Raw genomic sequence first — 22,498 nt, forward strand, 5'->3', positions numbered from 1 at the left:
TGTAACCTAGATAATGCAGTTAGAAAATATTTATTAGATAGCACCTCCATTAGCTCATCGACCTTTATTTTTTCACTGTTTAGAAGAACAAGGTTGCTGGTAGTCTGTCTGTTGTCTAATGTGGCTTTCTTAGTATGCTTTTGAATGGGGTAGTATTTCTTTCCATTATACAACAGGAATTTTCACTAAAGTTTTTAAAATAAATATTTATTATGATCTCAAAAACTAATAAATGAATTATTGAGCAACAAGCAGTGGTTGAAGAACCACTCAGATTGTAGCGATACCACAATAAACAAAAATGCTATCTTACAAGTACAAGTCTTGCTTTCAAAACCTTACTTATGTAAAAATACATAAGTATTAGCAGCAAATTGTACTTAAAATATCAAAAGTAAATATACAAAATAGCCCCATTCAAAGTGTTACATTTATTATATATGTATTTTTGGAATTTTATTCCTGATTCATTACCGCCTAAGCAGCATCTGAATGTTGTCAAGGCAGAGCTAATTTTAACAGCTGTATGTACTGTTGGGTAATTTCATCTATAACTGCATATTTTAGAAACTGATCATATGTTTGAGGTATCACATCTTCATCTGAAAGGTAACTAATGCTGTCAGATAAATTTAGTTCAGCAAAAAGTACACTATTTCTTAGTGGAGAAAAAGTGTAAAGTAGAATAAAATGGAAATACTCAAGTTAAGTATGAATACCTGAAATTTGTACTTAAGTACAGTACTTGAGTAAATATACTTAGTTAAATTCCACCGTTGTCAACAAGAAGGTAGTTACACCTTAAACCATTTATGTCTTAAAAAGTGATACCACGTGATGGATGCAGCCTCAGAAATAAAACTAAGAACAAAATAGACGTCCCAGGTGTTCCTGCATGAGGAGAGGGGCAGTTTATCTATCAATCATTTAAACTTTAAACTCATTCCTCAAGGATTTCACCAAAACCTTTATCTGTCACCGTTTCTCTCTTGAAATGCCACATAATCCATAAAAGTGATATTACTACTCTTTCCACTTTTTCTGTCCAACAGTAATAGAAAAATAAAAACTCAAAAGTTTTTTTTGTTGTGTTGTCAATGTGAGTGCTGGATGTCTACTTAAACATGAAATGAAGCCCACACACAGTGCTAAAGGTAACATTAGAGAACGATTTATTCTTTGCTCTGTTCTACAAAACTTTATTACAACATAAAGCTGACGAACAAAACTGCGTCTGCTGGAAATAAAAGGTTTCCCTCAGAAGAATGTGGACAGCAATAATAACAGGTGTGAAAATGAATATATGTACAGTACTTATTGACAATTTCTTAAGATTGACTTTGTGCTTTGGAGTCATTAGATTCTTTGACAAAGCAGGGAAAACAAATATCTTGGTTGGAGACAAAGGTTTTTAAAGACATTAGCACCATTTATAAAAAGGTTCCTGATATAACAAAAACCACAAAGAGAAGAGTTCTTTCTGTAGATTTGGAGCTGACAATAATTAGGAGTTTAGCCTACTGTATTTCTTCTTTCTTTCTTTAAGCTATTTGGCGCTCTGCTAGTCAGAACAATAAAACAAAGTACAGTAGAAAAGGTCATCAAAAAGTAGGAATGTTTAACTCCATTAAAAGAAAACAACGCCTGTCTGTGCATTCAGGCTTCTTGGCTGAAAGGAAGCTTCAGTTTGTGTCTTTCTGCGTCTGTGGTTCATTTTGTCCTGTTTGAGCGTTCATTGGTAAAAAGGATTTGATTCTTGGCACCTTGTTATGTTACAACAGCAGAATTTAGGAAAGGAAGACAAGGAAGGAAAGCATGGCTGACTTTTAAAACTTGATGTCCCAGTACTGTGGTGTCTCTTTAGTGGCTTCAAAGTCATCTTCAATGGCAGCAGAGTTGCTGCTGGTCAGTGATGTCACTTCAGGGTGTTGAATTGGACCTCCGGCCTCTGGAAGGTAATTCAAAAACAACGTTCAAGATTTATTTCTTATTTCTGTTCTTGTCAACAAACCCCAATGATTGTCTGTGTCTTAATATGACTTATACCCTGTCTGTGGCACTCACACCAAGCCTATCTGTTCTTCCTGAAGATGTAAATCTTTAGAAATGGGTCACAAATATGTATCAGTTCATAGAAATGTAAAAGGCTTGACTGAGTATTAACGGCAGGACTACAGTATGCGTGGGATTGATTCAAAATAAACTTCAGTACCCATGTACTGTATATAGTGATGAAGGGAAATGTCACTCAGTGAAGAGATATTGCTCACTGACGTTCCAGTTTTTTGGACAAAAGTGGAGCTCTATGGCACAGAGGAAAAAGATACATAAACACCTTATCAGTAAAATGAAAAGACTTGCCCTGTGTGACAGCCTACAACAGCCTCATAGTCACTGTATCACTTCATATCTGAGTGCAGGAAGAACACTCTACTTTAAGTTACAATTTAGAATTAAAAAAAAATAATTTAATGAAGGTTTTTAAGAAATATAGATTTGTTTGTCAGGGTTATGACAATATTTTATCTTACCAGGGATGCACAGGACCTGGGGCCTCTCCCACCTTCCTGCAGACAGGCATCTGATCAGAGGATTTAGTCTCTGCTGGAAACCCTTGGCGCAGTGATAACGCACAACTGCGTTGGTCTCGTATCTTTGTCGAACTTTTCCAAAGATGGAGGCGTTTCGGACCTTGGGTGGAGGACCACATGAGGCTGTTAAAAGAGAGATGACACAAGTTAGGTCTTCATTGGGGCTGATGTATGATGGTGTAACAGCCCAAAACAACCAAATGAGGGAGTTGAAACCATTCACGAGGAGCTCTAAATGTTTTATTCATATTACTCACAGGTGCCTTTCTTGCAGGTGTATGCAAGGTGATAGTTGCAGGGTACGTCACTCCAGCGTCCATCATCGTGCCACACCATCACTACACAGTCTTCTCCAGACAGAAAATAGCTGTCTGGCTGCCCTCTGTACCAGTTCTCATACAGCTGCATGCATGGGGAGAAGAGACATGGGTGAAATTGTGTTTGAACTGAGTAGATTTGTTGTATGAGCTCAGTCACACTCATGGTTTCTTATATTCCTCACCAGTGGGTTGCCATCAGACCAGCGGAAATCATCCTCAATGGTCTTATCATTCAAACCGGTCCACTGGTATTCTTTGTAGTTGTCTGGGGAGCACAATAAGTCAATTATAAACAGTCCTCAAGATACAATACGTAAATAAATCACTCGTATAGGACAAACTATCCTGTTGAACCTATAACCTACTGTTGATGTAACTCTGTTCCTCAGGGGTTATGACAGACACCAGATGAGCTCCCAGCATGCGACAGTGCTGCTCTGCGACCTCCCAGCTCAGACGCTGGCTGAAGTGTCGGTAGCAGAAACCCTGGAACTTATCCCAACCCGGTTCGCATCGCTCCAAGTCTGAAAACATCACAGAGGAGACCAGACAACCAAAGAGTCTTTGACATGCCTTCACAGGTTTTATGTTGCAGATATAATTGTGGGAAGGTCAGGACAGACATGACAGAAACAATTTCCAGTGGAAAAGGGCAGACAGCTTACCAGTGTGACAGAAGTCTCCTCCATATGTTGGCAAACAAAGACATTGAATCTGCCCATCTCGGTCAGTACAGGTGCCTCCATTGAGACAGGGATCGTCCAAACATGCATCTGAAACGAAACAGAGAGCCACTTCAGGTTGTTCTGCTGCTGAAACTACATGAGAGCACAGCTTGCAGTCTGCATATTTTCTTATTTTGTTAATTTACTTAATGATTATATTATATTATTAAGTTAAATATTTGCTTGTATTATGTTGTGTATAAATATCAGGGAAAACATGGATTTTGCTGAATCAAAAGATTTGAGAAATAAAGATTAAAGTGTGATTCTGCACTAATTGCAACTGTGCATGCATACCAGTGAATTATACATTATCACACTACATTATTATATTTACAGAGGTAGATATATATGTACAAATATAATAATAGTGGCATTCTACAGGCCATTAAAAGGACATGTTGAAGCACCAGCATCCAACTGAGCCAACAGATGGCAGTAGAGAACAGACTTCAGAGTGTCACATGAGGTCAAACTCTTCAGGTCCTCTTCTGTCTTCTTTGGTGCATCTCTGGCGTCTGAGAGCTTCTTCTTTCTGTGTTCTTCTGCTTGCACTTTTCATTAATAATAAACCTTTCAAATGATAATGGGTGGAGCCTGAATGATGCCAAATACAATCACTCTTGTTACCGGGTCATAAAAAAGACTTACAAATCAAAATGCAAGGACACAGTTACACATGATTATCAACAGACCTTGTTGTGATCTGTTTTGATAGCTTACTCTCTACCAAAGCATACGGTCTGTCATAGTATGCCAAACATGTTATGGCACATACAAATACATAATGGTGCATACTGATAAAGACACTGGTGTTGGATCCTTCCTGTGAAAAATTTTCTGATGATGATGCTATGCATTAAAATAATTTTTCACTTAACTTCAACTCACTCTCGCCCTGTAACTCACATAGGCTACTCCGTCATTAAAATAACCTCTGTACATTTGTTTCACACTTGCATCTCTTCTTCCATGCTTTTAAAAATACTTGCATATGACCATTATTTATAATTTCTAAACTATGTTAAAGAAAAAAACTTAATTGCAATTTGCAGATTATTTAGTGGAGGTAATAAAGGGATTTCGAGGAAAATATAAAATAAATCTGTTAGTCACCTCATGTCGTTTCCCATAAAACTTGTTCCTTTTGTTGATGTCCTGTTTGGAAAATTGGCTTTTGTTACCATGACTTTATGTAGTCAAACTCCTGATTACACTGCACAAGAAAAAGATCTGTTGGCTTCGGGCAAAGTGTCCCTGTCAAAACGTAGTTGTTACATAAATAGCCTATAGTTGTTTAAAGTCCTGAAGAAAAAGAGTGGTTGGAGACCTTTTTTCAATTTTCTAAATTTGTAAAAGTAGGCAAAATGGAGGGCATGCATGTCCAAATTGAAATTAAACATTTTACAAGTGGATTTAGTTTGTTTGCTTCCTTTGACACCATATAAACAATATAGCTCTACAGTGTCTGTCATTATACTGCATACTCATATACTTCTCTGTGGGTCAGTGTGTGTGTGTGTTGTGTGCATGTGTGGAAGATAATAACTGTTTTACACAAGTCCAATGAGAATCATATGCACTCAAAGTAAAACCATCATTCAGTTTTGCTTTTACTTGAAAATGAAACCGTGTGCTGTCACCCATGTATGCTGGCATCTTTACTTCGATTTTTTTCAAGTTTGCACACACGGATATTGGTTGAATTCTCAGTCCTTTCTGCAAAACGTCTGCAAGATTTCCCTGTTTGTGGAGTTTTCCTCAAACACAACAAGACAATAAATTGCTTGTAAATGATTATGTGAAGTTAGTACTGCAATTACTAAATGAGTTGTGGCTTTCCCACTGTCTTAAACTGCTGGGTCTCCAGTCTTCATCAACATGAATAGATCAATATATAGTCATTACAGCTAAAAAAAAGCCTCTTCTGACTTCTGTTCTATTGTTAATTTGAAGATTATTTCTAGATACCAATTTTAATGCAAATGTGCTGAGTGAAGCTGTTGCAGTCAGTGTCAATTATCACCACAAATATGGCTGATTAAAACATGTAAAGGAGTTGCTAAGACAGAATTGCCGGAAAAAAGAAGTCTATTTTGTGATGCAGAACACTGATGGCATCTGTAAAGATGGATGGAGCCACACTGAAGTGCCACTCTAGTTTGAAGTGCCACTCTAGTTTGTTAGTGCATCATTTTAAGTTCTGTTCTGTTGCTGTTTGCATCTTATATAAAGTACATTGAGTTTTCCTGTAATGACATGTGCCATATAAATTAAATTGCCTCGTATTGTTTTCTGATTACAATACAAGACTTGTAACTACCTACTGTGTTGAAGCCAAAATAAAATAAAAACAGATGGCAATTCTTGCAAAAATACTGACTTTGCAGCTGCCATTTTTAGTAGTAGGAACAAAATAAACATTTTACAGTAAACTTAAATGTTTGAGCTTGAAGGAAAATAAAATAACATTTATCAACTGACGATGACACGAGAAACAAACATTGACTAGTTAATTTTATCATTCTTACACCTAAAACCACAACAATGTACAACTCATAATTAAACAATAAGACATGACTTGAGTATAAAACATTAATGACCCATAAAGGAGATTGAAAAACATACTGCTAAATGATACCACTGACAACAAACCAACACTGAACAATATTTGTGCTTATACACATGGAACCCTCTGTGCTTCTGGTACTACACTGTCTGAAACAACAAAACTATAGAAGTCTAAAAATCTGGGGAAACAGTATTAACACTTGATGTGAAGTTATGGATTAAATATAAAACATTACTGCTGTTGCACTGATCGATGTTCCACTGAAAGATTAAGTTCCTTTATCAAGTTATTCCAGAATAATGCAAGAGACACTGTGAGAGAGTTAGCAAGAAGAAAGTTATTGTGAAGAGAATAATCTACGCTTGTTTGGTGCAGAGATGTATTTTTTTCAAATAAAACCCACTGATCAAGATACTAAGAAAATGTTTACCAACGTGACCACCATCAGTATAGCAGAAAATCACTGTAGAAGAAGGACTGAAACACTCATTCATAAACATACCAGTATATTACAACAGTACTTCACAGAAGTCAATCCTTGGATGAGGAAGAAAAACATCATGCACAACAAGAGTGGGCTGTTGACAGTTGTCAAACGGGAGCTGTTCCAGTGTGAGTATCTCGAAGGGGAGGTGGGGGTCACAAGGGGAGAAGTGAGGAGCTTTTTAAGGTGAAGCAGGAGAAGTCAAAAGGGTGAGTGGGCTTTCTGAGAGAACAAGTGAAACAAACGTGGGAAGTCGTTTGAAAAAGGAGGGGAGGTGTTTTACAGAAAATGGAAAAAAGGTGGGTTGAGGACAGATCAGGGATTTTAGTGCATCATTGCGTCGAGTAGCAAGAGGTTGACGGTTAGGCTGATGAGAGTGGCTTTAACATTACCTGAAATTTTCCCTGTTCCGCCTACAGCTGCCCTCTCATTGGGCAAGATAAGCAGGGTGGGCGGCTGGGTGAGACTAAACTCAACATCCACCAGACCTTGATCCACTGGTGGTATGAAGGCTGTCACCTTCTGGGGCTCAGCTGTCTTGTGGAAAACATTGGGTGCTGAGGTGGTCGGGCTCCAGGTGCGTCTGGACCAGTGCGTGGTGCTTGTGATGGTGGTCGTCTTTGTGGTAGCAGCAGTGGGTTTTGTACCTGAGGAAGAATCAGGAACTGCTGTGGAGGTGATGGAGGGATTTTTTCTGCTGTACTCAAGATCATTCAGAGACTCCTGGGGTCCAGTTGTGGTGGTCAGGAGATCCCAGTTAGAAGTTGAGGTTATGTTAACTTCTTCTTCAAGGGTTGGGGTAACACTAGCTTCTTCTTCAAGGGTTGGGGCAACACTATCTTCTTCTTCAAGGGTTGGGGTAACACTAGCTTCTTCTCCAAGGGTTGGGGTAACACTAGCTTCTTCTCCAAGGGTTGGGGCAACACTAGCTTCTTCTTCAAGGGTTGGGTCAACGCTATCTTCTTCTTCAAGGGTTGGTGCAACACTAGCTTCTTCTTCAAGGGTTGGGGTAATGTTAACTTCTTCAAGGGTTGGGGCAACACTAGCTTCTTCTTCAAGGGTTGGGTCAACGCTAGCTTCTTCTTCTAGGGTTGGGGTAATGTTAACTTCTTCAAGGGTTGGGGCAACGCTAGCTTCTTCTTCAAGGGTTGTGTCAACGCTAGCTTCTTCTTCTAGGGTTGGGGTAATGTTAACTTCTTCAAGGGTTGGGGCAACACTAGCTTCTTCTTCAAGGGTTGGATCAACGCTAGCTTCTTCTTCAAGGGTTGGGGTAATGTTAACTTCTTCAAGGGTTGGGTCAACGCTAGCTTCTTCTTCTAGGGTTGGGATAACGTCAAATTCTTCTTCAAGCGTTGGGGTAACACTAACTTCTTCAAGGGTTGGGGTAACGGTAACTTCTTCTTCAAGGGCAATGGTTGGTGTAACGTTAACTTCTTTTTCAAGGATTGGGGCAACGTTAGCTTCTTCCAGAAAAAGGGAAACTTTAGCTTTTTCTTCAAGAGTTGTGGAGACTTCATTTTCTTCTTCAAGGATTGGGGTTACTGTAACTTCCTCTTCAAGAGTTGGGGTAATTTTATTTTCCTCTTCAATGATTTGGCTAACTTTAACATCCCCTTTAAAGGTTGGGACAACTTTAACATCTTCTCCAAGGGTTGCAGTAACTGTAGCAAGTTCATGTCCACTTGCCTCTTCATACCCAGTGGTCACAGTATCCAAATACAGTCTGTAACCTGATGTGCGAAATCGTGCTTTGGAGGAATCAGTAGGCAACTGGGTGGTGTTCGACTCCTTTGGAGACTCAGTAGTAGCTAAGCGTACTCCAGAAACAAGTTTTTCGTCACTTTCCAAAGTGACTGTTTCTTCAAATTCTAAACTTGTACTTCCCTCTTGTCTAGAAATGGAGGACTCCCACAACTGTGGTGCTGTGGCGAGGATATCCAAGCCTGGTTTGTCAGAATGCCGTGACCCAGATGAGAGGGTTAGATCGGGGATTGCAGTGGTAAAGCCAGAAGTTGAACAATCTGATGTGGAGATGAAGCCGACTGCTTCGACGTCAAGGTCACTTTCTAGAAAAGAAAGCATAATGCATTTTCAGAGCTGGATATCCATCTATTAGGGGAAGAGTTTAACATTTTGGGAAATACCCTTATTTGCTTCCTTGCCAAGACTAAGACGAGAAGACTGATACCACTGTCATATCTGTCAATATGAAGCTACAGCCAGTAGCCAGTTAGCTTAGCTTATAACAAAGACTGGAAACAAGGAGAAACAGCTAGTCTGGCTCTGTAAAAATCCGCCTTACAGTACCTCTAAAACTCACTAATAAACACATTTTATCTGGGTTGTTTAATCCATACAAAAAACAAAGTGTGAAAATATCAAGTTGAAGGTGGAGGTGTTACAGGAGTTTACAGTATATGGCATGACAAGACTTGGGGAACTTGCTGCTCCCAGCCAGGAAATAGTCCACTACATAAACCCCCGTAACACCGCAACTTGTCATTGTTACACTTCTTTTTTTATATACGAATTAAACAAACAAGATATAACTATACTATACTTACAAAAAAGAGTTTTACAGGTACTGGTAGATTGATTTAATTTTGTTACCACTGACCAGAACCAGGCCAGCTGTTTCCCACTGTTTCCAGTCTTTGTGCTAATAAGCTAACCGCCTGCTGTTTGTAGCTCCATATTTACCATACTACAGACACAAGAGTGGTATTAATAATCTTCTCATCTAATTCTCAAATGTTGAACGATTCATCCGAGATATTGATGTTTGTTGTTTTGTAAGATTTAGAAACTCAAATCTATGCTTGACATACCTTGAGAAAAATCTCCAGACCCATCCAGAATTGCCCACAATGAGGTTAGCTCTTTAATGGAAGATTTTGTAGTTTGAGCTGGTTGTGTAAGAAGTTCTCCTTCTTCTTTTGAGGCCTGAGTTGAGAGTAACACCTGCACAGAATCTTCTACTGCTGCCTCCTCCATCTTCATTTGAACCACGGGGTCAAGGGTCATTGAGGTCAACTCCCAGAAGCTCTCCTCTTGAGCATGATTGCTGTTTTTTTCACTATAATTGGCTTGCGATCTGTCAAAATGCAAGTTGGTCTTTTGTATTTCTTGGGAATCTTTTGGCCTCTCAGATGTATTCTGTTCAGGATGAGTGTCTGGAATGGTTTGGTTATGTGTCTGAGGTTCATATGATGGTTCGGGAAACCCTGTGGTGCTTTCAGGCTCAGACTGGTGAAAGGTGAAGTTCAAGTTACGGTGGAAATCTGTCTCATTGTAAACGCTGGGCAGTAATGACGTGTTTTGTGGGAAATCGTAGGTGTCTGTGGTGTTGATAGTGCTGTTCATAAGTGCTGTAGGATGCTGGGAGCTCATTTCTGTGGTAGATGAAGTTTCATTCAATGCCTGGAGGAGATTCTCTGTAGGTGTGGTGTGGAGAGGAGACTCTGTTGTGTCTGATCTAACTGTTGGGTGCGTGTCATTTGCCTCAGTGGAAGAGCTGGAGAAAAGGGGAAAAGATTCGAATACCCTTTGAGCTTTGAGCTCCACCTGTTCTGAATGTTGGTTCAGTTGCAGCTCTTGATCTGTTTTCATAAGAATAACAACATCTTGTCCAATGTCCTCAGGCTCTGTGGCCACATAGTCCATGGGAGAGTCGGTGGGAGTAATTTTACTATCTGTAGAGGACAGATAACTGATTAAAAATGAGATTTTGGAATTATAAAAAACACATTTCTTTTGAATAAACAGTTTGCATGCATATCCAATGCATTTTTGACATGTACATTTAATATTATTTAATGCAGCAAAATACTTAAGAAGCAAAATACTCACCTTTGAAACAATACATGTCATGAAGGCTGGATGGCTCTGGGAAGCCAGTTTGGTTGCTAAAGCGATAGAGGGTTTTGACGCCTGGCTGGGGCCCTCCACAGCGCTCTCTCGGGGCTATGATGGGGTAGCGCACACTGCCATCCAACAGCCAGCCAGGGCTGCAACGATCCAGACCTTCACTCCATGCCAAGTACAGCTGTGCTGTTGTAGCCAGCTCTGCTCCTCCAGCTCTGCAGTATGACTGCGCTTCATCAAATGACAACTGCTGTGGGATGGAGTCATAAAACAACTCCCCTACAAACACAAAATATAAAATGTTTACATTGTTCACACTCTGTCTAAATAAATAATGGCTAATATATTGTTGTTTTATTATTTTAGCTCTTATTTATTCTTATTTATTTATTAATTATTATTCATACCGTCAGCTTCCTCCACATAACAGTAAACATCAAATAGATTATCTGGATCCATTGTCCCATAGTTTCTCACTCCTGGTTGACCATTCATGTCTCCATAACAACCTTCACGGGGCACTTGGATTGGGTACCTGCAAGAATGGAAACAATCAGCATTTCTCCCGTAAGATTAACCCCTTGAACTTTAAAAAAGTGGCTTTAAATTCTGGTGGCGATAATGTACTTTCCAAATATACCAAATAATCTACACTTTAGGCTGAATTTTGGGGAAATGTTAAACAAAGGTTTGGAATATTTTCATTAAACAAAGAGCTGCAGCCATTAAAGCATTAGTGTTTAAGTTTTATGATGGAAAAAGCAGATACAGAGGCAATGAGATACCTGACAGACTGGTCTGCCAGCCAGCCTGCATCACACTGCTCATAGCCGTCATAATAAGCCGCCAGCAACTGGTCAGGAGTCGCGATTTGTGCCCCAATGGCCTCACAAGCCCTCTGGGCCTGATGGAAAGAAAACGCATAGCGGCCCAAAGCATCTCTGTAGTGGAATACGACACCTACACAAACACACATTAGCACACATGTATATTCAGATATACAAAAATGCTTCTTGAACAACAGTATGTGGCCAGTAAATGTTGATTTATGTCAAATGTGACCGTCAATCTAATAAATTATTCAGATGTTTTATAACAGGACGATCACAAAGCACGCAATTATATTCTTTACTACACTACACTACATGTTGTATCCTATATCACTTGTATATACAGTACATCTAATTCTTTCCAAAGCTTCAGTGATAATCCATGTCTTTCATTTTGTTACCTTTGACTTTGAGTTGTACGAGGTCGCTGGCATCCTCCAGGCCCTGCTGCACCTCGCAGCGATAGTGACCCGAGTCACTGGAGCGTAAGTCTCCCAGCCACAGTGACAGATCATCAGGGGAGGAAGTGTAGTTGAGCAAGGTAGCGCGGTCTCGGTACACCACATTGACCTTCACCCTTTGACCCTGCGCCACCAAGATCTGCGTCTCCACGCCACCAGACACCACGGTCCACTTGACCCGGCGGTGCAACAGGGGAGGAAGAGGACAGAGACACCAAGCAGGGGATGGAGATGGAGCTGCCCAGTGGGGCGGAAATCGGACCTGAGTGAGGGATGTTCACCTGGAGCTGCCGGACATCTTCTATAGGAAAAAAAAGAGCGTGAAGAAGTGAGCAGCTCTGTAAATTTGCTGAGAATAGTGAATCATGGCCTATCTTTGCCTTTGCTTACAACTGAATGTGAATGGATCCTGAAAGTAAGAGATAATGGGAAAATGTAGACGTACCAAATGCAGATGGAGTTTGTGTGGGGAATGCCAGAGTAAGGCGGCAGACTTCAATGAGAAGTGGAAGTATTTCGACATTTCTGTGGAGATAAAGAGGAAACACAAGATTATATTATTATTATTATTATTAGTAGTAGTAGTAGTAGTAGTAGTATTAGATAAAATATGACACACATAAAGATTAATAAAGCATTCCTGTTGTAAACTCAGGGTTAGAAAGAACAAATTAATGATATTTTTTTCTCCTTACCAGTTTCCAATTTCACACGTTTAACCTTTAATAGGCAGAGCGAGCGATTACTGACCCTGGAAGTCGTATTGTGTTGATTCAGCTCCACTGATCTCACCTAACTGATTTATTGTACTATTAAAGGTCAAAACCTGCAGACCTTTGTGCTATCTACAGGATCCACCTACTGTGGTTTTAGCTTTGCACATATATACTGTAGATACGCAGCTGAGTGAAGAGACAGACCCATGGTTACACTGTAATGCTCTGAATTTTAGCCTTATTATCTGCATTTGATGCTTATGTAATACTGTTTAGAGCTGAATTGTACCACCACATTTTATGCTGTAAAAAGACAGAAACAAAAGCTTTATTGTATGTGGGTTTATGTAAAAAATGGCCAGAAAACATATATATATAAATCACATAAAAAAGGAAGGATTTAGAACTTAAGGTGAGAGGAACAATATCATTTATTAACAAAAGAAAATAAGTTCACTCTAAAATCTTCCCCTGGGAGTAGATATTATAAATAAATAAAAGATTAAGCGTCTACAGTCATGCCAAGGCATCTGTGAGGCTGTACGTGGGAACAGAAGTGATTTAAGTTAAATACTAATGTTACCATGTTGACATCTCAGTTTAGCACTAAGGGGAACATTAATTTCACGGCAATCCATCCAATAGTTGTTGAGATATTTTAGTCCTGTATACTGGGTACAGATATAAAATATCAGTAGAGAACTTACAGTACTAAGAGGTGTTTTATATTTAGTCTACTCTCACTGATATAAATGGATTTGAAATTTTTTTTCATCATTATATTCAACAGGGACAGTTCTCATTGATCAACAGAAAAAGACCTGAACGAGCCAAAATTAGTCTACAAGTCTAATTTACATCTATTTGTCCTTGTCAAGATGTTAAAAAGGCACCCTAAAAATAGAATAAACTGACACATCTTCTGAAATAATATCAAAAACATCTACGAGTGTAATGCAATAAAATGCAACAGAGGCTAAAGCCTCCAAAACTAATAAGTTGAATCAACACCTCCTGCAAACATTTTCACCAAAAAACAGGATATTATAACCTGACCGGTTGTATTAGACTGCATTAGTTTTCTCTAGGTGTAACTTAGAAACTGTCAGCTGCGTGTATGTATTGTACATTTGGAAAAAAATCATAATAACTTGTGTAAAGCAAGTACCACAAGATACTGAAAAACATATCGTAAAGCTCAGTGAATGTATGAAGTATTAAAGAGCAACTTCTCTGATTTTCAAAGGCAAACTGGGAGCACAGCCTCAGCGACCACGAGCCATTCATCACCTCCGGGAGCTAATGGCACGGCGTCTCAGCCCAGCAGCATCCTGCCAGCTCTCCGTCACCAGTATAGCCCTGTTATTAACCCAGAAGGCATGGCAGGACGCTCACAGTGACCTCGCACAACCTCCTGATGCGGCCACTATAAAGCTGCAAATGTTCATTTATCATTTAAAAGCAGCTCTCTGAATTCTATTTTACTTTACATTTCCTTTAAACGATTTGTAGGTTTTCTTGCTTGTTTGTAAATGTACTGTCACTGTGCTGTCACTATATCCTGACAGAACTACATAAAACAGATTATATGTGAAAAAAAATCATGTTCCTCTTCCTCCCCCTAGTGCCCCTAATGGCATTTGCAAGTTTCCACCGCGCCCAGAGATTAACAACCAATCAGAGCCGAAGAGTCCCTAATACAGTGTCAATGATTGCTTGTGAACTGCAGTCAAACTGTAAAACTAGGCAGCACTGATCAAATATATATCAAGATTCTGTTACATATCCTATTTCTCAGGAAAACAGGGTCCAGGTTGAAAAATACCAAAATTCCCCTTTAATGGATCAAAGTGCATTTTGTAGAGTGACTGTCAGAATGATGTCATTATATTATTGGATCATTATCATTTATGTATTACCATGTAATAAGCACTTCAATGTTGTAGTTGGTTGATGTGGAGCTAATTATAACTGCTTTATATACTATGAGGGGATTTTATAAATCGGTCATATGTTTGGTTTGTAAATCTGAAATGTCACTTATAGCTGTAAAATAAATGTAATGGAGTAAAAAGTACAACATTTCCTTGTGAAATGTAGTAGTAGAAATATAAAGTAGTACTTAAGTAAGCATTTTTTTTTTCAGCAGAGAAACTCTTTAAAGCTATAGTCCGTAGTTTCTGTCACCCCTATGAGGAATTTTAAGTAATGACAACAAAACTATCGGCGCGGTAAAGTCACCGGACAACACAATCTTCTGAACATAGCCATACTGAGAAATACAGAGAGAGTTATGTGGAGCTGATAGTCTTAATTAGCTTCATATCAACTCATTTGGCAATGGCTTAAACGTAACGGACGTTTATTAATATCAAAAAGTTACACACTAAAGCTTTAACTCTTAAAAGAGTCCAAGATTGTTTGACTGTTGCCACATAGCACTCCTAAAATAAACCTCCAATTCTTCAAAATCAGTCTCCAGGGACAAATGAAAAGAGCTGAGCACAAAAGCGGTACTGTGTGTGTGTGTGTGTATATGTATATGTGTGTGTGTGTGTGTGTGTGTGTGTGTGTGTGTGTGTGTGTGTGTGTGTGTGTGTGTGTGTGTGTGTGTGTGTGTGTGTGTGTGTGTGTGTGTGTGTGTGTGTGTGTGTGTGTGTGTGTTTACCTCTGTCAAAATGAAGTTTTAATAAACAGACATAAGATGGCAGAATGTGTCACTCATATACCATTCAGTTGTCTAAACAGGCATGTTGGTGACACACAGTATACATGTGTTCAAGGTGGTAAAGTTGGTGGTTCTAGTAAATAAAGAAAAAATTATAAATATTACCAGAACCACAAAAGTGAGCCACAAGTTAAACAAGCATTGATAACATTTCTCTGCATCTGTATATCAAATACATCGACACAAACACAGCTCGCTAACTTGTGTCAGATTAAATGGCCTTCTTTGATGGCAGTATAAGTGTTGTCTGTTTCCTCAGCCAGCTGGGTGGACTCCACAGGGCTGGTATCACTATTAGTATTCTTGATGGGAAAATGTCTCACAAAAAGCAAGCAGTGGGCCAGGAGGACAGCTGCACACTGTGCTTTCACTTCGGGCCGACTCCCTCACAAAAGGCCTCGGAGGAAATTAAAGGACGGGGCACTGGCACACTTGCTTGCTTTTTCTCTTTCCTTTCTTTCGCTTCTTTTAAAAGGATGGAAAAAGAAGTTTTCAACCACTAAGAATGGTTCTGGAGCAGGCTTTGTACAAAAGGCCACATTAAGACACTGCACACTGTTTCAAATGGTGTTACTTCTGTGAGTGTGCTTGTGTATGAGTTTGTGCATTCAGATTAATGACAGAGGAGAAAATCCTTGTTTCTGCTGGTTATTTTGTTTTTAGATCACAAAGTCTTTGGCCTCGCCATGACCAGGAACTCTGCACTCTTTAATGAGAGTAACAATGAAGAAAAGTCGAGCTTAAAATAAATGCCACCCACAGATTTACAGGTCTAGAAACTGCAGCCAATGCATTATTCACAAGCAGAACTAATCCAGTCTCCTCCTCCTGCAGAAACATAGTCAAATCTACATTAAGCCTACTGCATGTATTTAACTTTGTCAACTTGAAACTAAAATGTAATAGATTATAGTGAACAAAAAACATAAAATCAGATGCTGACAGCCCCGTCGGTGCTGTACTGACTACTAAAGCTTGCTCACTACATCTTGTGGGTGGCCTCTGCAGTACTCTGCATTAAGGTCAACTCAGGCAAACCCCAACTCCACCAACAAGCAGGAAAATTACTCCTGATCTCAGTTTAGCCAGGTCAAACATACAGAGACACCGGGTTCGACTGATGTAAGCCCTGTGGAGCGCTGAGCTTGGACTGGCTTTGGCAGTGATGAGTCTATGATAAAATGAAGTATGGATCTCTTAAAATGCACGTTTTAAATATGTAGCAATCCACTCTAGTCTACGTTTATGTCTCCCATGAGTGTTTATACGTCCCCTTTCATCTCCAAACCTCTCTAATTCTTTTAGATTTATTGACTCAAGACTGTGGTTACATGGTACGGAGTTCAAACTAAATGTACAATTGAAAAGAAGTGCAACGTAAATTACTTAAACAAAGGTAGAAGTTTCTTTAAGAAGGCACCTGATTTACATATAACATTGTCTTATCTTAATGTAATACCAACATAAATTTAAACAAAGATGGACAGTTTAAATTGGCATGGACCTTTCCCTCTTTCTGACGCTTTTAATCTTACATTTAAAATGTATCAGTCATCTCACAGACACTCCCTACTCTCCTCCATTTTATCGATAGCTAAAATCAAAGGTTTTTAGAAGTGGCTAAATTAATCTAACTGTTGGGCCACTTGGATCATTTATGCAAACATGCCACCAACATCAATGTCATGTTTTTCTGTTATTCTACCCTGAATTTTGAAAATCAGGCCAAAATAAGCTATTGTCTTTATTGCAATTTCAGGTCAACAAACAAATGTTAAGAATTCCCCTCGGACAGATTAAGTGTATATAGAGGACAGAATAACAAGGATCATTTCTTGCTCCTAGCCTAACTGGCCTCTGTATCAATGAAACACAAATGACCAGATCCTTTAAATGTATCTATGCTGAAGACATTCACCTGGTAACCTAGCACCAGAAAAAGCCCATCAAAAAAGAAATCCCCAATTAATCACAACAAAAACACAAGTTCACAAACAAGCCAATGCTCCAGATGTTGTACCGCCATCTAAGCACTGGTCATTGAGTACTCCTGTCTGACCTAACAGGGACTGTTCACTCAACACCGATCCTCCAACTCTCTGCACCAGCAAACGTAACACCTCCACACATCCGATGAGTTGCAGTCAATCAAAGGACTCATCCCACCTCCCAAACCGTGCAGACATTTCCATTAAACCCACTGTCTGTCTCCCAACCAGATGACCAATTTGGAAAAGCCACCCACCATATAATTCACCACCCAACGTGCCTGGGAACGAGTCGAAGGATCAAACAAATACCAGATCTCAGGCCTGACTCAGCAAATCCGTGGACTGACCACAGCCCGTGCTTAGAAAGCCCATTATAAACCATGCAAAACCATGAATTTAGTAGAATCTGGGCAAACAGAACTCTTTATTTTAAAGTCAACTATTCCTACACCAGCATTATGTATTTGGTTATTTCTGGTATCAGTAAAGCTATTCCTCAGCTTTAACTACAAATAAGGGGACACATACTCATTGCTACTTCACATTGTTGACTAGGCATTTCTTTCCAGGATGATTAACTAACTATTTATTAGAAAATAAATGGCCTGACTCCAGTTTATATTATGCATAAGGATCAACAATCCTCAGAATATGAGTAATGAGTAAAATAATCTGTATCTTCAACTTCTGCTTCAACACAGACTTGTTATAATGTAATTGCAGTAGAAGTATTATTCTGCATACACCCTTAGAAACAGCAATTTTATCGCGTCGTCCACTGTTTCTAGCATGATAATTCGGCTGAATTGCCGTTTCGTTTGCACTTTTTTATTTATTATGAGAAATTGAGTCATTGAAAAAAGATTTGGGCAGCAATTCTGAAACCTGCAGCTGTTTAATTATTTCTACTACAACTCAGGGCCCGTCATCCTCCACAAGAACAGCTAGAACTTCAGAGTCTCCATGTTGGCTGTTTGGTCACCATCTTCAACATCATACCTGTTACCTACAGCAGTGGGTTTTCTTGCCCTTTGCTTCTATGCAACATGCACAGCCAATTTATAAAATATCTACTTGTAAAAAAAACAGTGTGAAAATCTTTTCTTCAGACATTCTGTGTCAATATGAGCGCTGATGACAACAACATTTACATCATAGAATCAAGAGTCACTTTACTGAGAATCTGCTTCTATTACCTGATGTTTAAAAAGAGACCACCTTCAAGTTGTAATGCTTTTGCCACAGATGGGTCAAATATTATAAATATTTAGGCGATCAATGGCTACATTTTTATTAGAAATTACAAGAAACCAAACCAGTGCTTTTAGTTTGACTTGCTCCACTGGCTAATATCCAGAGAGCAACTGGACCATCACATAAAAGAAATAGGAATCCTTAAAAGTCTGTTATCTCTCTGTTACTATATCTCTGTCCATTAATGAAGTCTACCTGAACCCTCAGGTGGAGACAATGAACAGAAGAGCTGTGCACTAAAGACAAAAAGCTGGCTTCTTGTGTCTCCTGCAGGGCACATAGGAACATCATTTCAGAGTTTAAAATCAGTAGCATTCGACCTTTACTCCCAGAGAAAATAGAATTTAAATTAAATAAATGAATAGGTTTAGAAGTGGTTTTGCTTTATGCTTTCTATAAATGCAGAGGACAGTAAGTCAATGCTGTCGCAGTTTTTTATTCAGTTTCATGAACATTGAAAGCATGCTCACCTGTGTGAAAAATAATTACAGCGCCTCACAATTATTTAATAACCAGTGACGATGATGTGGTTGAAGTGGCAAACGCCATTGAGAAACATGTCCACCAGCTATGCTCTTTTAAAACACAGTGACGGGTTCGTGATTTGCAAAAAAACTAAACACAAAGCCAATTAGAAGAAAGTTATACTTAGCTAAGTGCGCCAGTTCCACAAAATGACATTTTCTGCAGAGAAAATGAACTAAGGCCACAATTTCAGGACCTCCCCTGAGGACAGCAACTACTGCAAAGCCATTAACTGGTAACGAACTGGTCATTTTCTTGAAATGACACCATCATTTAAATGACATTATACATTTAAAAGAAGTTAGACCGCATCAACTGCCTATCATTAACACAACAGCAAAAAATAAATAAAAATAAAAAAATAACCTACCGGCTTCTTCTCAGCAGCATTTCAGCTGATGCGGGATGACTTCTCGGCTGTAAAAAGTATTTTCCGTCAGCTCCACTCAGCTTGCTGCAGTGCGACTGTCCTGTTGGAGGAACGCAGCTCTGGATGCTGTGCGCAGGTATATGAGGGGAGTTTGGATTGCGGTCCGAGCGACTCCGAGGCTCGGTGAGAAAAGAGGGAGTTGAGAGAAAGTGAAGCCAGATATGAAATCACATTTAATCACTGCCCACTTTTCCACCCAACAATCTGGATGGAGATGGCGTGTGCTTGTCAAAGGGGATTGGGAGGGATGACATCTAAAATAACCGATGTAATAGGCTATGAAGTGAAGAGAGATGACCTATGAGGTTGTTTTTTTGCCTGCAGGGAAACGACAAATGCATTGAGCGTCATCTGGAGTCAGCGCAGCAGCAATAGACAGCTGCTGCTGCTGCTGCTGCTGCTGCAGGTACTGATATTGCCAGCAGCGGTCACCTACTGTATACTGGAGGAGGAAGGTGAGGGAGCTGACAGTAACACCTCCTCCACACTAAAGTCAACTATTGGTCTTCTTAAATCACCTTGAAGAATGTTGCATGTATCACCAGCAGTTTCAGTTAGCAACATCCTGCTGAGGATTAGTCCCTGTGTGACAGACCACAGCAGCAGCTGCTCAGTCTGTCAGTTTAAAACTTCAATCTGCAGGGCGTGTTTGACACCATGCAGCATTTGATTTGTGACCCATAAACTCAGCAGGCATATGTCACAATTTAATAGTCATTAACTGTAGCTCGTTTAGAAAAAAAAAAACAGTCACACAGCACTATGTACTTCAAAATAGCATTAAAATAGAAGTTTTCTGTTGATACAAACACTGCACCAATTTTATTTTTTTATTTTAAATGCTGTTGAAGAGCAATACATGCGTTTGTGGTTTTACGGCCGGATAAATCTACATGGGGTCCCTGAGCATTTGACCACATGCAATATTTCCTTTGTTCATTATGCATCCTGTCATCTTAAAGTAAACAAATATATTTAGTACATTCTAAAAGTTTATAGTTGTTTAAAATGGCCAAAGTTGAAGGCAGGACGAAAAGCCTGGTGTCACAGAGGGTAGCGTGGATCAACGGAAGTACATTTCCACGATAATTGCCTGACATGACAGGATGTCCCTCACCTTCCGCTCTGTGTTGCCGTTCTGAAACTCTGTTCGCTTTGGGAAAAAATAACAAACTTTGAGTTACGAGCTACGCATAGAAAATGGCTTAGTTTTGGAAAATGTTGATTGTTCAACAATGCAGGCCTGCTTGGTTCTTTTGGGGAATGATTGTAAAGATTTACAAAGAATATGTTTACGACTTTTAATATTTAACTGGGACATTTTGGGACTGAGTAGTGGGGATTTGCTATGGACGAAGTACAAACTGCGATACACTGGAAAGAGCCAATTACGTTTAACCATGTAATCCAGCTAATTTATATAGCTCACATTACTGTATTGTGTGTACCGTATTTTCCGCACTATAAGGCGCACCGGATTATAAGGCGAACCTTCAATGAACGGCCTATTTTAGAACTTTTTTCATATATAGGGCGCACAGGATTATAAGGCGCATAGAATAGAATACTAGATACTGCAGTCAAACGTTTGACTGGGGTTATGTTATACATCCACTATATGGAGCTGTGCTAAAGGGAATGTCAACAAAACAGTCAGATAAAGTCAAACTTTATTAAGTGTTCTGACAACTCCATTCACTCCCATGGTAACGTTGTTAATGTTAATGAATGTCATGCCCATATTGCATATCAATCGAATTGTCTGCTCATTGTTTCACCAAAACAAATTCCTTCCCAAGACCATTTTGCTGCATCGTCGCTAAATCTGGAGCTTAGCACCGCCCAAGACGATAGTGATTGGTTTAAAGAATGCAAACAACCCCGCGCTGTGGAAATGGGTCTGGCAATACGAGACTAAATAGGGGGTTTTCAGTCTCTCCTGTAAGGCATCCATGGTGTTGTATTCGTTTGCACAAACAACAAAAGTGACATGGGTAGTTTGAAGAATGAAAAAAAAGAGCTTGAGAGAGAAATTAAAATCTTGGCTACTGTTTCAGCAATCACGCTGTTCAGACGGCATTTTGTTCAAAACATAGTGACACCTTTACCCTTTCAGGGGCTCTGGAGCAGGTGCCCGCTCTGCCCATTCAATAATCTATCTATCTATCTATCTATCTATCTATCTATCTATCTATCATCAGTGGGGATAGAGCGGTGCAGCACCGACTAGTCTCATCTCAGTCAGTAATGTGAAAGATTTATAGCCGTGCTGTGTGGCAATTATGAGTTACATACAGCATATTTTCAGGGATCTTCTAGGCTGACTACCGTATCTTGCCACCTGTTCATGCTGTATATAACATAGACATGCAATAGATGAATAAGGTCAAGGTGTGTACCTGTGCCCTCGGCAGACAGGGTGAATGGTGCTTTGTAGAGGTCGTCCTGTGGCTCGGCAGCAGCGGTTGGTGCTTCACACCTGAGGAATCTGACACCCAGATACCAGCAGGAGTGTCTGGGAAGGAAATGTCAAACTCAGAGAGCAGACAAAGATCAGAGGTGTGCTTTATGTCCCAGCTATGACGGACTGTCACAGTGACCCAGACTGAGTCAAGTCTAGTCAGCAGTTATGCTCACTGTGAGACATCATCCTCTCTGCTGTCTTTCGTCTTTAGCAGCAGGATGGTATAATGAAAACAAAGGCCATCCTTAAAACAGAAACTTCTATGATATAAAGAGTCAATTCAGGGGAGGCTTTCTTCACAGCTGTTCCTCACATCTGACCTTTGACCTAAGAGTAGAGTAGGGCAAACAAGAGAATAACTTGCTGATGAAGATCTTGCAATAAGATGGAAAGCTCCAGAACAGCTACTAAATGCACCTTATGGTGAGATTGTTTTCTCAACTGCAGCGTTTAAGGTCAAGAATGAACTTGAACTTCAGCATCAATGTGAGAATATGTAACTACTGAGGGAAATACAATCAAATTTTGCGTTGACTAATTTTC

The 22,498-nt window shown here is 39.6% G+C and overlaps 1 protein-coding gene across 1 annotated transcript; it reads right to left on the bottom strand.

Annotated features, from left to right (window-relative positions):
* Nucleotides 1–1,149: 1,149 nt before the first annotated feature.
* On the bottom strand, nucleotides 1,150–19,601 carry LOC114567749 (brevican core protein-like). The gene is given in 15 exon segments (XM_028596857.1): nucleotides 1,150–1,948; nucleotides 2,532–2,714; nucleotides 2,849–2,993; nucleotides 3,094–3,176; nucleotides 3,277–3,435; nucleotides 3,577–3,684; nucleotides 7,085–8,758; nucleotides 9,521–10,384; nucleotides 10,542–10,835; nucleotides 10,964–11,091; nucleotides 11,342–11,516; nucleotides 11,788–12,052; nucleotides 12,054–12,148; nucleotides 12,293–12,372; nucleotides 19,432–19,601. Coding segments are annotated over 15 exon segments (4,395 nt in total). The 5' UTR covers nucleotides 19,452–19,601; the 3' UTR covers nucleotides 1,150–1,826.
* Nucleotides 19,602–22,498: the final 2,897 nt, after the last annotated feature.

Source organism: Perca flavescens, chromosome 14, assembly GCF_004354835.1.
Source record: "Perca flavescens isolate YP-PL-M2 chromosome 14, PFLA_1.0, whole genome shotgun sequence".
NCBI lineage: Eukaryota > Metazoa > Chordata > Actinopteri > Perciformes > Percidae > Perca > Perca flavescens.